General features: G+C 45.2%; 1 protein-coding gene across 1 annotated transcript in view; it reads left to right on the top strand.

Annotated features, from left to right (window-relative positions):
* The window catches only part of LOC117191066 (homeobox protein invected-like), a 49,859-nt gene continuing 32,633 nt past the window's right edge, over nucleotides 1-17,226 (top strand). The window contains exon 1 of the mRNA XM_033396032.1: nucleotides 1-1,794. Coding sequence (XP_033251923.1) covers nucleotides 360-1,794 — 1,435 coding nt within the window. The 5' untranslated portion in view covers nucleotides 1-359. The remainder of the gene's footprint in view (nucleotides 1,795-17,226) is intronic.

The following is a 17,226-nucleotide window of genomic DNA, read 5'->3' as shown; positions in this document are numbered from 1 at the left end:
ACCACCAGTTCGGATTCGGACCCGCTCGCAGCCGCCGCTTGCTTTCCAGTTTGCCAGATGGCGAGAGCTTCATTCGATTCATTCGATTCATTCGTGCGGTTCGGAACGGCCAGCGCCAGCGAGCGAGCAGCGTCGGTACTTTGTGGCTTTTAATGCTTTTTATGTTCAATCCGAGAGGAGAGCGACGCATATTCCCCCGCTCTGCGCGTGTGTGCGTGGCGTGTGTGTTACCGTGTTTGTCCTTGGGGAACGAAACAGTTATTAAGTGGAGTCGCCGTGCGGCTGAAAATGCCGTCGGCTTTGCAGTGCAACAGGAATAAAGATAAAGACAGAAAACGCCTAATCGCCCCGAGAAACTGATGTCCACTTTGGCAAGCAGTCGCCCTCTGCCTCCACTCAAATTCAGCATACTGAATCGCATCCAGCCAGAGGAGGAGGAGCACGACCACGATCACGATCAGGAGGAGCAGCCGGAGGAGGCAATGCATCCGGACTGCCTGCCCCTGCCGCTGTCGCAGCACATCAGCAGTCCGCAGGTCGAAGAGGAGGTCGAGGACGAGACGGAAACGGAAACGGACCTGGGACGCACGTCCATTTGCAACGAGCGGCACCTCAACATAGAGGACGAGGATGAGGAGGAATCAGCCGATGCGGATGTGGACGAGGACCTCGATCTGGAGGACGCCGCCAGCTGTTGCAGCGAGAACAGCGTGCTGAGCGTTGGCCAGGAGCAGCACTCCCAGGCAGCGGCCCAGGCCCAGGCGCAGACCCACGTCCATTTCCAGGCCCAGGCGCGACAACGGCTCCTCATGAGCCCGCTCTACCGCCCGTCGGCCTTCAGCAGTGTACCCAGCGATCCTCCCGCCGACCCAGTCGATACCGCAACCGATCCGGGCGGTGGTCTCCTGCCCCTGGGCGGGCCCCCCGCCGGCAGCTTCCAGGAGGAGTTCCTGCGCAAGTCGCAGCTCTACGCCGAGGAGCTGATGAAGCAGCAGATGCATCTGATGGCCGCTGCCCGTGTCAATGCCCTGACGGCGGCGGCAGCGGGCAAACAGCTGCAGATGGCCGCAGCAGCGGCGGCGGCAGCAGCAGCAGCGGCTGCTGTATCGGCGCCCACGGGCCAGGATGCACTGGCTCAGCTGACGGCGACGGCGCTGGGGATTGCAGCGCCAGGAGCGGGGCACCAGCAGCAGCTGCTGATGGCCCAGCGGGAGCGGGAGCAGGCGCACCACCATCTACAACACCTCAACCACCACCTGCAGCACCACCACCACTACAACAACAACAACAACAACAACAACAATGAGAATCTGCACGAGCGGGCGCTCAAGTTCAGCATCGACAACATCCTGAAGGCGGACTTTGGCTCCCGCCTGGTGGGTGGCAATGTGGGGAACCATCACCCGAAGATCGGAGCAGGCGGTGGCAGCAGCAACAGAACCCAAAACAGCAGCCACAATAGCAACAGCCATAGCCATCCCCTCAAGGCGCCCAAGAAGTCGGGCAAGGTGCTCAATCTGGCCCAGAGCCAGGCGCAGGCGGTCAACTCCAGCCTGAGCTTCTCCAGCTCTCTGGCCAACATCTGCAGCAACAGCAACGACTCGAACAGCACCGCCACCAGCAGCAGCACAACGGCCACCACTCTGGCAGTGGATCTGGTCAAGTCCCCGCCACCGGCGGGGGGAGGAGCAGCAGCCAAGGAGACAGCCAAAAAATCTGGAGAGGACTCGGGTAAACCCATCGTGTGGCCGGCGTGGGTCTTTTGTACTCGCTACAGCGATCGCCCTAGCTCAGGTGAGTCCATACCCGCGGAAGCCATTCATTCACTCATCCACTCGCTTTCCCAATGCAAGCACTCGAGTGGGGCTCCCAAATGCATTGAGTGTTGAGTGCCTCATAAAGAGGTTGTGCAAACAAGCTACAGACACCGCACACTCCACACCACTCCAAGTCGCACCACATCGTTGCAAACCACAGCAGCCCACAGCTCATTAGTTTACCAACCACCGGAAAAACATAAAACAAAGGAGGAGAGTCGGAGGCTCCCTTCGAAGGTACCCCGAAAAACCATACTCTTGCAGAGTGGTAGGAAATCTTTTGAGCAGAGTTTTAGTTCCTTCCTTAGGGGACTTTTCTAAAATGCAGATATCCGAGTTAGAAGGGCCTTGAAGATACGTACAACATTCCTAGTCGGAATTGTTTTAATAGTTAGGAATAACAATAGTTGAATAATAATGTGCGCTGCAAGGGTATAAATAGAGTGAAATACATATACACAGAGAGAGAGAGGGAGAGAGGAAACCCCAATTGGAGGAAGGAGGCCCGAACCGAAACAGTGCCCGTACTCACCCTTGTGAAGTGTCTGCTCGAGTGGTTTTTATGTCCTTATGGCTTATGTAACATAACTTAAGCTCATTATGCCCTCTCTCCCCACCCTCGACCGCTTCTGTGCGTGTGTGAACCCACCCCTCTCCAGCCACCCCTCTCCCTCCTGCCATGGCAATCATGGCCACACTCATGAATTTTGTTTATGCCACCGCAGGGAATCCGTAATCGTTTGCCCAATAATTTCATGCGGCCAACTAAGTGGAGTGATGGAGTGGAGTGGAGTGCTGCAGGGAGGAGTTTATGTACTCCATATGCTGTGGGTGTGGGATGGGGCCCTTGGAGTTCATTTCCAGGGTGTCCTTTTATTGCGAGTGAATGTGTGTTTGTACAAGCAATTTGGATTCTTGGTTTATTTTTTGGGTGGGCAATCTGTAATCCCCTGGAATCCCTGTGGGTTCTATGGATCCTCCGTTTCGGGTGGGAAAATTAGAAAGTGATTTTGCTATTACAAGGATTTTCGAGTCAAGCAAAGGCGTTTTTGATTAGCTCCTTGAAAGGTGGGAGACTAATGAACTAAAACGTGAATTAAAGTGTTTTGTGGTGTAAATGCATTGGTTTAATAATTCTTTAGGTATAATATAATAATGGAATTAAATTGCTGGCTAAGGAGATGATGCATTGTGCAACAGTGTGGTTGGATTACAAAAGACTCTTTTGAATCATTTAATTGCTTTATAAAGTGTCATATGATGCAACTGCTATCCATAGGAGCTATTCGAATCAATCAGTAAAATGCAACGGATTCGGTGGAATTTTGTAAAAATTTAAGGTAAAACTATTACTCTCTCATAAGAATGAAAGTCTCGTCCCTTTAAGTGACTTCAAACTGTGGCATCGTGGCAACTAATTGTACAATATTTGGATAATTGATAGGTTTTTATTGTTCCAATGTTCTTTTTGCCTAATGCTCCTCCATTGCTCTCATATATTGTACAGCGAAATGGGTATGATTCCTCAGCAATTTAATCATTACGCTGATTAGTGTCAAACCCCATGATTATTCAGAGCGATGGGTGGGGGGGAGGAGGGGAGTCCGACGAAACGGAATTCCAAGTTTTCGAGTGCATAAATCTACGCTTTTGGGTGGGTTTTTTTTTTGTCGCGCTCGCTAATTAACTTGAAACGATTTTTCGTTCAGGCCTTCCCTCTCTCTCTCTACCTGCCCCTTTAGACTGCCGTCTCTTTCCACCTGCTGGGTGGTTTTTAAGGTGTGTTTATTGTTGTGGGGCTTTTTTCATTTTCTCAGTTTCATTTTTTTCCAGCTCTTTTCTGTATAAATTTAGAGTGACTAAAACGAGATCTCGATCGCAGTGCGGTTCCATAATTTGAATGAATGTTGTAGGCGATGGCGTCGTTGTCGTCGCTGCGTCGATTCGGAGTCGCCTTCGGAGCTGCCACAGCTGCAAGCATTGATTTAGCGTGAGATTTGGCCCAAAAGAGAGGCCCAATCACTGCAGCAGCGCCAGCTACGAAATCAACGAATTCAAATTCCCAACCAACAAAGCATAAAACTCATAAATTTGCGTTGCCATTTTTTTTTGTTTTTTTGAAACTATTTTTGAAAAGTTTTACTATGCCATAAAAGGTGTTAATTTGACAAATTAATGCAACATATGCCGTGCCGAACATTTGCCAAAATCGTACACTCGTACAAACAAATTAGTTAACGGCAAATCGCACCACACCACACCACACCACAGACAATGTGTGGCACAAATGATAGATTATTGTATGGCTGCCATATGTTGCCGCTGCCTCTATTTAGTGGCAATTAATGGCTGCGCGATAAAACTGTGGAAACTGTGAAAACTGTGATGCATAATCGATGCAAGATTGACTTTAATCTTTCAAATTGCAACTGCTGGTTTATGGTTTATTTTTTTCGAGGCGTGTCGTACGTTTAATTTTGAATGTACATATGTATAGGGGTGTGAATCTGTTAACGGACCAGCTGACATTCGAAAGACTGAAATTTAATCATCAACATTTTTGGAGTTAGATGCCATTCAAGATTCTCTATATATATGATCTTTAACCTCATATATATTGAAGGTAACCTACAATATTTTGAGGTTGTTTTCAACTCTTTTTAAAGGTCAAGCATCTCAAGGGGAGAAGGTCTACCCTTCACCACAATTATTCCTGGAATATTATCAACAAAAAAAGCATATCCTCTTTTTAATCTGTCATGAATCTGCAAAAAAACGACAAGTGTTGCTTTTTTTGCGCACAAAATTTCAATAGTTTTTCTGCAATACCCGCAAAAATAATTGAAGGTTAAAGCCTGCTTCCTGAGTGGTTAACTGTCAGTAACAAAATTGTATAGATATCAGAAATATGTTAGCAAATTGATTAAATTATTGTCTAGCCACCTGTCTGGCATCTGCTGCTGGTTATACCCGATACTCAAAATGAGTATTGGGGTATATAAGATTTGTGGTAAAAGTGGATGTGTGTAACGTCCAGAAGGAATCGTTTCCGACCCCATAAAGTATATATATTCTTGATCAGCATCAATAGCCGAGTCGATTGAGCCCTGTCTGTCCGTCCGTCCGTCCGTCCGTCCGTCCCCTTCAGCGCCTAGTGCTCAAAGACTATAAGAGCTAGAGCAACGATGTTTTGGATCCAGACTTCTGTGATATGTCACTGCTACAAAAATATTTCAAAACTTCGCCCCGCCCACTTCCGCCACCACAGAGGACGAAAATCTGTGGCATCCACATTTTTAAAGATACGATAAAACCAAAAACGCAGAATCGGTGAGGATGACCATATCTTCTACAGTGCAAAATCTGAACCAGATCGTATAATGATTATAGCCAGAATCAAGAAAACAATTTCATTCTTTCTCGCTCTGTCTCTCTCTAACACACAGGTTTCATGGTCGGTTTTGTCAATTGCAAAATATGAGTTCAAGGATCTCAGAACCTATAAGAGCCAGAGCAACCAAATTTGGTATCCACACTCCTGTGATATCGGACCTTGACCGTTTCGTGTCCAAATTTCGCCACACCCCCTTCCGCCCCCGCAAAGGACAAAAATCTGGGGCATCCACAAATCTCAGAGACTATTAAGGCTAGAGTAACCAAATTTGGTATCCGCACTTCTGTTAGATCTCACTATAAAACGTATATCTCAGAATTTCGCCCCACCCCCTTCCGCCCACACAAAAGACGAAAATCTGTTGCATCCACAATATTGCACATTCGAGAAAACTAAAAATGCATAATCATAGATAATGACCATATCTATTGCTGAATCTGGATCAGATCGGATCATTTTTGTAGCCAAAAGCAAGAAATCAATTTTCAGTGGCTACGCAGCGCCCGACGTCACGCTCAGACTGATTTTCTGTCTCTCTCGCACGCACTCTTTGTCGTGTGGTTCAATATTAGCGGCGTGTGCCGCAGGAGAGCCATACTGACTTAGTATCGGGTATAACTGTAGAGTTGCGGTGTCCGCAGCAACTCACAACGTTCCACCTCGTTTTTATTTTATTTTTCATGAACTGAGCAAATGTTCGAGAGATAAACAAACTATGTTTGAACCTCCTCCTCCTTTCATTCGAGAGGAGAGCAATTTTTGCATTTGTCCGGCACTTTGATACTCATTTAACCGGTAGTCCCCGGGAGTCGGGACAGCAGCGATCGCCACTGAACCATTAAGTAATTTTCAATTTGCACAGAAGACGCGACGCGACGAGGCACGGTGCGGTGCGGTGCGGTCCAACAACAATGACAGCATAAACAAACGAATTTCAATTACACTGCCCTGCAATTACCCTGGCCCCCCCTCTCTCTTTGGTGGAAAATTTCTGGAAAAGAGTCTTTCTGGTGCCCCCCCTTTCCATGTTCTAAATGGAAAATTTACTTATGAAAATTGCTCTAAACCGAAGCCACAAGGCAGACGCGCAGGCAGAAGGAAATAAAATGGAAATGAAAATGAAAAGATAGGGGAAAATCTGCCAGAGTCCGATGATGTGCGAAAAATTGAGAGGAATTTTGGTATTTAATTTTTAGAGGTCTACCATTTTGTGGGGCAGGTAATAAAGATTTAGTGGCACCCTCCGGCAGGACTTAACGTGTTTCCATTACAGCTTTGAGTGGCGCCCCCTGGCCGTGCCCCAAAGGAAGCCTCAACAGATTTGAGAGTTTACTACTACTACTCTATATAGTATAATGGACGACATTGGGCAATAATTGAGATCATAAATTGACAACCAAATTAAATTTAAATTATAGTCGAGCAATAGTTCGATTTGATAGCTGCCCCAGGCAGGGGACACTGGAACTAGACTCCAAAGTCCCGGCCATTTGGGCCATAAATCGATTATTTTTATGCTCACTCAATGGGAGCTATTCGAACATAAATTAGGTAAGGAATTGTTATTTGAAGGCCATTAAAGAACTCAATTAATGATGATGGAAACACGAAGAGTTTCTACGGTTCACCCACCGTTAAGTGCGCTATTTGCGTAGAAAAAACCATTGCACTATGACCCCAACGCATCCATAAATACGAGTGCGAGTGTGAGTACGAGTACCGTGCCATACCTGTCACGTCATACGATAATCACGAGGGCGCACGGCACACACGAAGGCGTCCAGAAGTCTGCTCTCTTTGGGTCAAAGAGGGGGGGGGGGGGGGGGGGGGGCGCATTGGGGGGTATGGTATTGGTATTCGGGGGATTTCGTATTGTATAACTATTTGGGCATGGCATATAAAAATCATTTTTATAACTTCATTTGTGTTAATTTGAAAACGAGGCAACGTCTGTGGCAGAAAGAGAAAGGGCGAGACAGGGGAGGCCAGGGTGTGGAAATATTTCCAGCTGTCAAAATATTTCCTACAAGCAAATGACTTCATTCATCAGTCAAATAATAATAATAATAATCATATACGAGTATCCGTTGGGGCGTGGGAGTTGCCGGGGACTGGATGCCTGCTTCTCTCAGTCATTCCGTCAATCAGTCAATCAGATCTGTACACAAATATGCGTCAGGCAGAAACAAACAAACAAACAAACAAACGAATATTAATCCCAATAAGCCGCATTATGACTGCAGCAAACAGCAACAGCGAATCAAGCACAGAATTCTCAGACACTCATTCATTCACTCACTCATTCATTTGTTTGATTGTTGTCTCTGGCTAATCGATTACTTATCGCTCAGAAATTGAGTTCTGTCTCTGATAATAAGCTTATAGCTGGACCTCATTCGTGGTTCGAAACGAGCACTCTTTCCCTCTCTCTCCCTCGCTGTGCTGGTGCTTCGGGTGCATTGACATTGAGCGGATTGGATAGAGTGAATGGATGAATGGAGCTCTTCTCTGAGACATTACAGATCTTGGTCTCAATTACGATCATTTCTTAGAACCACAGTTAGCGCGGCTAAAAGCACTGCCTTCGTTCGATTTCCATCCCAAATTACTCTATTAGAAACCAACACAGAAAGAATAAGCCTGGGCTTATCCACGATATTTCGTCGGATCGGCTTCGGATCGAGGGGCCTTCAGCAACAATTAATTGTACAACAAATAAAACAATTTCGATACCATTTACTTGTACGTTTAAGAGTCGATCGGACAGCGATTTAATTGCCCCATTCGAAAGGTTAAATTATTTTGTAGTCTATGCTTATATTTGGTTTTGATTAATTGCAATTGACTCTACGCCAAAATTGGCTACTGCTCTCTGATCTCTCTGATCTGTTGTTGTTTTTTCGTTCTGATTGAAGTTTCAAGTCGGTCGATTTGTAATCGAAGTGGAAATTAAACGAAATCGAAATCGAAACCGCAAAGAATGCTGTGACATCAAATCGAATGGAATCGAATTGATTGGAATGCTTGTAATGGCTATGGGAGTGACAACTTGTCCGAAATCTGTGACCAGAAGGTTTTTCAAGCCAGTACAGTAAGGATACGATAAGGATTACTCTACGATTGGATGAAAAGTGTGTAAGGAAAGCTAATGTTAAAGTTGGGGACTCCTTTGAACCTCGAGAGGCTCCACTGTCCTCGGGGTAGTCGGTGGCTCTTGCTGATTGTTCAATTAGTTAAACCCGCAAAATGACAAAACATAAAAAAACGAAGCGACTCGAACAGACTCGATCCCAATTCAATCAGAAGAATGTTGTCCATTAACAAGTTGTCTCCAGAGTGGATCCCTGGAAGCCGCTCTGCTCCCATTCTACCGCCACAAAACATCTGCTGGAGATGTTCGCAAACTTCCTGGAGCTTCCTGCTGCCGCTGCTGCTGACTTGGCCCTGATTCGAACATCTGTGTGTTTGTGTTGTGTGTCCCCAAGGAAAAGGCAGGGAATTTGCATTTAAACATCGTAATCATATTTTGAAGTTATGCTTTATTATTCGCAGTTAGTTTCTCTGTCAATTTGGATGATTGAAGCGCCTGGCGATTGAAACATTTCATTACCCGTGGCTCTCTCTCTCCCAAGAGTGCAGTGCCCCTTCGTCATGGGCGTCTTTTTATACACGATACTCAAAATGAGTATTGGGGTATATTAGATTTGTGGTAAAAGTGGATGTGTGTAACGTCCAAAAGGAATCGTTTCCGACCCCATAAAGTATATATATTCTTGATCAGCATCAATAGCCGAGTCGATTGAGCCATGTCTGTCTGTCCATCTGTCCGTCTGTCCGTCCGTCCGTCTGTCCGTCTGTCCGTCCCCTTCAGCGCCTAGTGCTCAAAGACTATAAGAGCGAGAGCAACGATGTTTTGGATCCAGACTTCTGTGATATGTCACTGCTACAAGAATATTTCAAAACTTTGCCCCGCCCACTTCCGCCCCCACAAAGGGCGAAAATCTGTGGCATTCACAATTTCGACGATACGAGAAAACTAAAAACGCAGAATCGTAGAAGATGACTATATCTTCTAGAGTGCAAAATCTGATTCAGATCGTATAATTATTATAGCCAGCATCAAGAAAACAATTTCATTTTTTCTCGCCCTGTCTCTCTCTAACACACACGTAGCATAGGCGGCTTTGCTTAGAGTAAAACATTAGCGCCTAGATCTCAGAGACTACAAAAGCTAGAGCAACCAAATTTAGTGTCCACACTCCTAATATATCGGACCGAGACGAGTTTGTTTCAAAATTTCGCCACACCCCCTTCCGCCCCCGCAAAGGATGAAAATCTGGGGATATTCACAAATCTCAGAGACTATTAAGGCTATAAAACGCATATCTCAAAATTTCGCCCCATTCTCTTCCGCCCCCACAAATGACGAAAGTCTGTTGCATCCACAATATTGAGGATACGAGAAAACTAAAAACGCAGAATCATAGATAATGATCATATATATCAGATTGCTGAATCTGGATCAGATCAGATCGTTTTTATAGCCAAAAGGAACAAATAAAGTTGCACTGGCTACGCAGCACCCGACGTCACGCTCAGACTGATTTTCTGTCTCTCTCGCACGCACTCCTTGTCGTGTCGTTTAATATTAGCGGCGTCTGCCGGAGGAGAGCCATACTGACTTAGTATCGGGTATAACTGTAGAGTTGCGGTCTCCGCAGCAACTCACAACGTTCCCCCTCGTTGGGACTGGCACTGCGACTGGGATTTAAATAATTGGATATGCGTGTGGTATAGCCGCTGAGCAGTTGAGGCTGCCAGGCTCCCAGGCTCCTCCACATTTCCAAAAGACCTTCCATCTGCATTCGAGTTGACGTTGATTTTAGTTCCTGTCCAAACTGGCGCCTGCCTCTCCCACATCTCCGTACCTCCCTCCCTCGCTCCCATGTGGAACTGTGCCCCAACTGCAGCTGGCCGGAGGATCCTTCCTCCGGGGTTCAGTTGTGCGGTTAATTTCTGGCCAACTAAATTGAGCTTTGAGCCCCCTTTGTGGTTGGTTTGCTCTCCACACAAAATGGAGAAAATAACCGAATTTATGGCATTTTAATATTGATTTGCAAGTTAAGCGGCAAGCCCTTTGGAATGCCCCCTGCCCTATTTTTGTTTTTTGGTGCTGTTCATTAGGAGAGATTCTTGGCCAGATGGGGACTCCGATTCGGATGTGGTTGCCAAATTGGAGAGTCTTCCTTCCGTATATTCTGGGAGACAGTTGGCAAAGGGGAAGTAGATGAGATATGCTTATAGATTGTAGAATACTAGTACTGATATATGTATCTCCTTAACCCATTAACCAGAGAGGGGAGAAGATGATTTATACTCCTTTAGGAATTTCCCAATTCTAGTTATCCATCTTAAAGGTTTATATATAAGCAAATGACCCAAAAGAAAACCACTTTTGTTTGATTAAGTTTTTAGCATCTCTAAGTAGTTCACATGATCTGTCATATCTCTCTCTCTCTACTCATTCTCCCATGGTATGGGTTAGTGAGACGACAAGTGCTCTGTGCCAGGTCAGCCATAGATCAGGCCATGGTTCCATGCCTCGATGGTTTCATGGTTGAAGTTCCCGTTCCTTTCAGGGGCAGCAGCAGCAGCAACTCTTCGAGCACTTAGCCGCATGTCTACTGTGGCCATTGTGTATGGTTTAGCGGTTGTTGTTGCAAGTTAGTGGTGGTTGCAGTTGTAGTTGTTCCAAGACAACACTTGTTTCCATTTAATGTCTTTTTAATGGCCAATGCCATGTTGCGTTTCTTGGGCTTTTTCGCCTCTTTTTCACCGTTCATTCAATGTAGATATTTCCGTTATGGAGATCCTAAATAAAAAATGCATTTTTGTTTAGTTGAAAAAATCATTTTTATTCTCATTTGATTGTGTGTGGTGTGTGTGTGTCTTTTTTGGAGTTAATGATGTTGTTGCGTCGCCTATGTTGTCGTTGTTTGCTGTTGCTGTGGCTGTTGCTGTTGTCGTGTTTGTGTCGTGTGTCGTAATCGCACCCAACCAGGCCAGACACTCCACACCACACAACACTCCGTGATTCCGTACCTCCTGCCTGCCCATCGAAGCCAGCCATCCCCTTGGCTTTTGGCCAAGACGAACGGCTTCAGGTGCTTCGGGTTCTCTTTCATTTTGACAAACGCGCTTTCTGTGAATGCCAATGTGTATGTCCGTGTGTGTGTGTTGGCCATGTTTTCCTCATTGGAGCAATTATTATTTGTTATTGCTGCTGCCTGTGCCTCTGCCTCTACCTCTGCTGTTGCTGCTGTTGCTGTTGAACAGGTGAGCAGGTGTTAATTGTCAGAGTGGTCTCTCCACCGTTTTGCCCCACCCCACCCCTCCTCCACTATGTCTCTCTCAACTTCTCTGTATCTGTCTCTGTCTGACTTCTGGCTTACAGTTTTTTTTTGGGGCTGCCACTTGCTTCTTGAGGAGCAGCGCCTAGAATTAAGTTCACGCCTTAGAAGTACAGTAGACGCTTATAGAAGTTAACAAAACAAGAAGATAAATTACACAGAAGCACAAGAGGCCCTCGCTAAATGAAACTTTAAAGACTGATGGATTGTATTTACAGTAAATACTAGAAAAAATGTTTAGATTTTACCATAAAAGAACTCAATTGATCCCTTTATTGGAAGAATCAGTACTACAACCTAGAGAATTGTGTTCCATATGATCCAAAGTATTCTCTGTTGTCCGAATAATCCTCCAGAAACCTTTTGTTTCCCATAGTTATTGCCAGTATCAAAAGCTTATATCTTAATATTTCTCAATCCCATCCCCTGTTTCTATGCTCATTCCCATTTCACGATTCCAATTCCCTGCCCCACTAAATTTTCAAGTGATCTTTCCATCACATACTTGCACCATCCTCATTCATGCTACTTGTACACTTGCCCCATTCCATCCCGGAGCAATAGCAACCAAGACGACCTTCTTGTTCAATTAACTTGCCTCGGCTGTGCTTCTGCTCCTGCTACTGCCCCTGCCTCTGCCCCTTCGCCGTAGCCTCTCCGTCACCGACTACGTCTCCTGGCAAACACAATAAACGATGTGTCCAAATAGAACTTAACCGCAAAACGATTACAAATGGTGAATAATGTAAAATCCATCAACTGCAAATCAGGCGAGCGGCCCGAGCGGCCGCCTGACAGTTTGTTTGTGTGTCTAAAGCGGAGGAGGAATCCGCAACCGGGCCCAGATGGGGGGGAGAAGAGGCGAGATGGGTAGAGGGACAGGTGCTGGTTAGAGCCTCAGAGAGACAACGATCGTTGTGGCATGTGGCAGGCTGGAAAACTGGCTGGAACCGAGGCAGTCACAACAATCACGGCACGGCACACACACACACAAAATGCCCATTTGATGGACCAAGGTAAATGGAAATTGCTTTTCTGCTGAGGAAATAAACAAAAGCCGGGCCACAGACACACAGAAACAATCAGCGGCAGTGGCAGAACGAGGGGAGTGGCAGTGGCGGTGGCGGTGGCAGAGAGTCAGTCAGAAAGTGGAACCCAGCAAATATTTGCGCTCCATTGAAAAGGTACCACGTCCTTCTCTAACCAAATTGTGGGCGGTTCTATCCATTCGTCTCGGAAGGGCGGCAGAGGTGGGGGAACCCCCATATTATGTTATACGATTATGGCTACCGCAACAAAATGAGCTATTTTCCACTTTGCCAATGGGGCAGCTTGAAGACTTGTCATTAAAAATCCATTAACTAGCCTTCTGGGCTTCTCCCCGACGACTGCCCCACAACTGTCGTCGCAGGAGCCTTGTGGTCCGAAAATCGAGTGACCCATGACCACTGACGAGACAGCAGGCAGTCAGCCACAAACACTGAGAGAAAATGCTATTAAAAAGATAAATTGAAAGTCTTTCATTATCATCTTAAGAAGTCATTAAGGTTAAGGCTACCATCTGAATACATCTGAGGGGGGAATTTGGACTCCATCCGTCATCCATCGATCCTTGAATCTGTCTTAAGAGCATAAATATCTATTTTAAAGTGGGAAAAATAGATCCTACTTGTAAAGATCGTCATAGAACACCAAAATCTGCTCTACAATAAGCATTTGCAGTCTAAAAGCCCCACTAAACCAGTTAATGGCTAGTTTTAATGGATTAAATGGATTAGTAGTATGTGGAAAACCTGCACCAGTGTGATACCATTTGACAGGCGACAAATGAAATTTGTTCCTAATGTAATTTATGAGTATGTCTTTGTCACGCCTGTTCCATGGCCCATGACTCACTTCTGCCACTTCCTTCTGGCGCTGGCGGCCCCAAAAAGACCGCACGGAGGGACCACACACAATGTGAGAGGGGGGCGACAGATCGGAGGAGTTTTCATTGTAAGCTATTAAAGTGGAGAAAAGCGTGTGTGTGCATTTCCAAGCCATTCCAAGCCATTTCAGCCATCCTAGCCATTCATCCATCTATCCATGGATCCCTTCCATCCATCCATCCATCCATTCATCTGGCCACCCACACGGCTGCTGCGGGATCAGGGCCGACCCCATTCTTCAAAGGGCCCCGACAAGTCGGAGATTTGCAAAAATATTTCACAACATGAGAAATCGGATGCAGAAAGATGTCGCAGAACACTTACCCGCAAAGAGGAGCCCCCTGCTCGGATGGAGTTCCCCTGAAAAACGTCACACAGACTTAATTAAGTCATCAACCAGAAGGCAGGCTAATTGGAGATCTGGTAAATCGGTATAGAAGCCAAACGGCTCCGAAGCGCAGAAAGGGCTTTTAGACTTAGGTAATAAATAGTTCAAGGAACATATACAAAAAAAATCTCGGGAAAATTTAGATAAATATTTTTTAAAAGTCCAGTCAAAGTTAAAAAACAGCCTAATTTTTAGATGGTTTGCAAAACAAGCTTTTTTAAACAACTGCCTATGCAACTGACCATATTTTTAAAAAGTTTTCTTAAAAATTAATGCAACTAATAAAATATACCAAAAACAGAATCATACGTTACATAGTTAACGTTTTTTTTCCACCTGAAAGATGCAGTATTTGAATACAAGTTTAAAAAAATTGTGCGCACTGAAACAATTTTCAACTTTGAGTGCTCATATCTTCTAAACTAAAAGTCTGAATTGAAGGTTTGATTTTTGAAAGCTCTGGAAAATTCTCTATTAAATGCGTATATTCATTAAATCCAAAGCGCTAAAAAAATCTCTACTTTTGCCACCTCTTTTCGTCGAAATCGCCACTGTGCGTCGATGGCCCGTTTCCCCCAGTTTCATTGCGATTTATGTGCGTAATAATTGTGAGAATCACAACAAATGCGAATCGGAGTCGACTCCGACTCGCTGGAGGAGAGTCGCTGACGTGCGCTCATGATCATCATCGTCATCGTCGTTGTGATCGCTGCGAGAGAGATCTGACCATCCTGGAGGCATCTTTATGATCAGTTTTGTCATCATTATTGCTGCTTCAGCTATTCGGAGCTCATCTCGGGTAATTAAATTGTATTTCCCCAGGAATTTATGCCCCTTGGGGTAGACGGAAATTTATCGCAGATCGATATACTCCAACCGAATGGTAAAACCATATAAATTGAATGAAAATGTGAAAGGGGACACAATTGAAATAAAGTATTTTAATGAAATTTAATTAGGAAATCAGAGAAATAATATAAGACACATATTCGTTAAATTTTTGATCGAATAAATGAGGAATAAAGGCGTACCATCTAGGAATGTGTATTGTCTCACGGAATAATCTCTTCCACCTCAAAAGAATCTCTTCCGAATGGTTCCTGTTATCCGTGATAGATATACCTCGATCTATTAGCGACAAATTATAACACTCTCCACCGCACAAGCCGTATCCGAATCCGTCTACGTCTCCGTCTCCATCTCCATCTTCATCTCCGGTTGGGTTTCAGTCTCAATGCTGGAATTTCGTGTGGAAAATTCAATTTCCCCGTTCGACATCGAGATCGAGTTGATCGCTGAAGCTGCTACAATTGCTTCAGGGGTGGTGGGGCAGACCTACACTGAGACGGAGACCCCGAGACCGACACACTGCCTCTGACTCTGCCGCAGCCTCTGACGCCACGACTGACTGACTGTGATTTTGTTTTTTCCCTCAAACAAAAACAAAACAACAAAAAATCAAAGAAACAGTGTCAATGAGTTTGATGGCTTGAAGCTTTTGCCCAGTAGAGACGAGTGTCCACCACGAGCTCGCTCTCATAGATTGTTGCATTCAAAATTGGCTCAGAGCAGCTCCCAGAGTATCTGTGAGAGTATCCACTGTAGCTGTGCTTGTGTGTGTGTGTGTCTGCCACTTAAGTTTGGTGTCAGTCAGCTAGCGGGGTCTTCCACAGAGTCTCCTCCGAGACTTAGACGGGAGGCTGACGATGATGTGGGGACCACACACATTGCAAATGTTGATTGCTGACTTGACTGACACTTTTTGATAAGTTGATTAAAATGTATTTCTTGCCTCTCTTCCCCCCCTCTTTCCCTCTCTCTCCCTCGCTGTGCTGGTGCTTCGGGTGCATTGACATTGAGCGGATTGGATAGAGTGAATGGATGAATGGAGCTCTTCTCTGAGACATTACAGATTACGATCATTTCTTAGAACCACAGTTAGCGCGGCTAAAAGCACTGCCTTCGTTCGATTTCCATCCCAAATTACTCTATTAGAAACCAACACAGAAAGAATAAGCCTGGGCTTATCCACGATATTTCGTCGGATCGTCTTCGGATCGAGGGGCCTTCAGCAACAATTAATTGTACAACAAATAAAACAATTTCGATACCATTTACTTGTACGTTTAAGAGTCGATCGGACAGCGATTTAATTGCCCCATTCGAAAGGTTAAATTATTTTGTAGTCTATGCTTATATTTGGTATTGATTAATTGCAATTGACTCTACGCCAAAATTGGCTACTGCTCTCTGATCTCTCTGATCTGTTGTTGTTTTTTCGTTCTGATTGAAGTTTCAAGTCGGTCGATTTGTAATCGAAGTGGAAATTAAACGAAATCGAAATCGAAACCGCAAAGAATGCTGTGACATCAAATCGAATGGAATCGAATTGATTGGAATGCTTGTAATGGCTATGGGAGTGACAACTTGTCCGAAATCTGTGACCAGAAGGTTTTTCAAGCCAGTACAGTAAGGATACGCTAAGGATTACTCTACGATTGGATGAAAAGTGTGTAAGGAAAGCTAATGTTAAAGTTGGGGACTCCTTTGAACCTCGAGAGGCTCCACTGTCCTCGGGGTAGTCGGTGGCTCTTGCTGATTGTTCAATTAGTTAAACCCGCAAAATGACAAAACATAAAAAAACGAAGCGACTCGAACAGACTCGATCCCAATTCAATCAGAAGAATGTTGTCCATTAACAAGTTGTCTCCAGAGTGGATCCCTGGAAGCCGCTCTGCTCCCATTCTACCGCCACAAAACATCTGCTGGAGATGTTCGCAAACTTCCTGGAGCTTCCTGCTGCCGCTGCTGCTGACTTGGCCCTGATTCGAACATCTGTGTGTTTGTGTTGTGTGTCCCCAAGGAAAAGGCAGGGAATTTGCATTTAAACATCGTAATCATATTTTGAAGTTATGCTTTATTATTCGCAGTTAGTTTCTCTGTCAATTTGGATGATTGAAGCGCCTGGCGATTGAAACATTTCATTACCCGTGGCTCTCTCTCTCCCAAGAGTGCAGTGCCCCTTCGTCATGGGCGTCTTTTTATACACGATACTCAAAATGAGTATTGGGGTATATTAGATTTGTGGTAAAAGTGGATGTGTGTAACGTCCAAAAGTAATCGTTTCCGACCCCATAAAGTATATATATTCTTGATCAGCATCAATAGCCGAGTCGATTGAGCCATGTCTGTCTGTCCGTCTGTCCGTCTGTCCGTCCGTCCGTCTGTCCGTCTGTCCGTCCCCTTCAGCGCCTAGTGCTCAAAGACTATAAGAGCGAGAGCAACGATG

This window comes from Drosophila miranda (genome assembly GCF_003369915.1).
Source record: "Drosophila miranda strain MSH22 chromosome Y unlocalized genomic scaffold, D.miranda_PacBio2.1 Contig_Y1_pilon, whole genome shotgun sequence".
Lineage (NCBI taxonomy): Eukaryota > Metazoa > Arthropoda > Insecta > Diptera > Drosophilidae > Drosophila > Drosophila miranda.
This window is presented reverse-complemented; position numbering and strand designations above follow the sequence as displayed.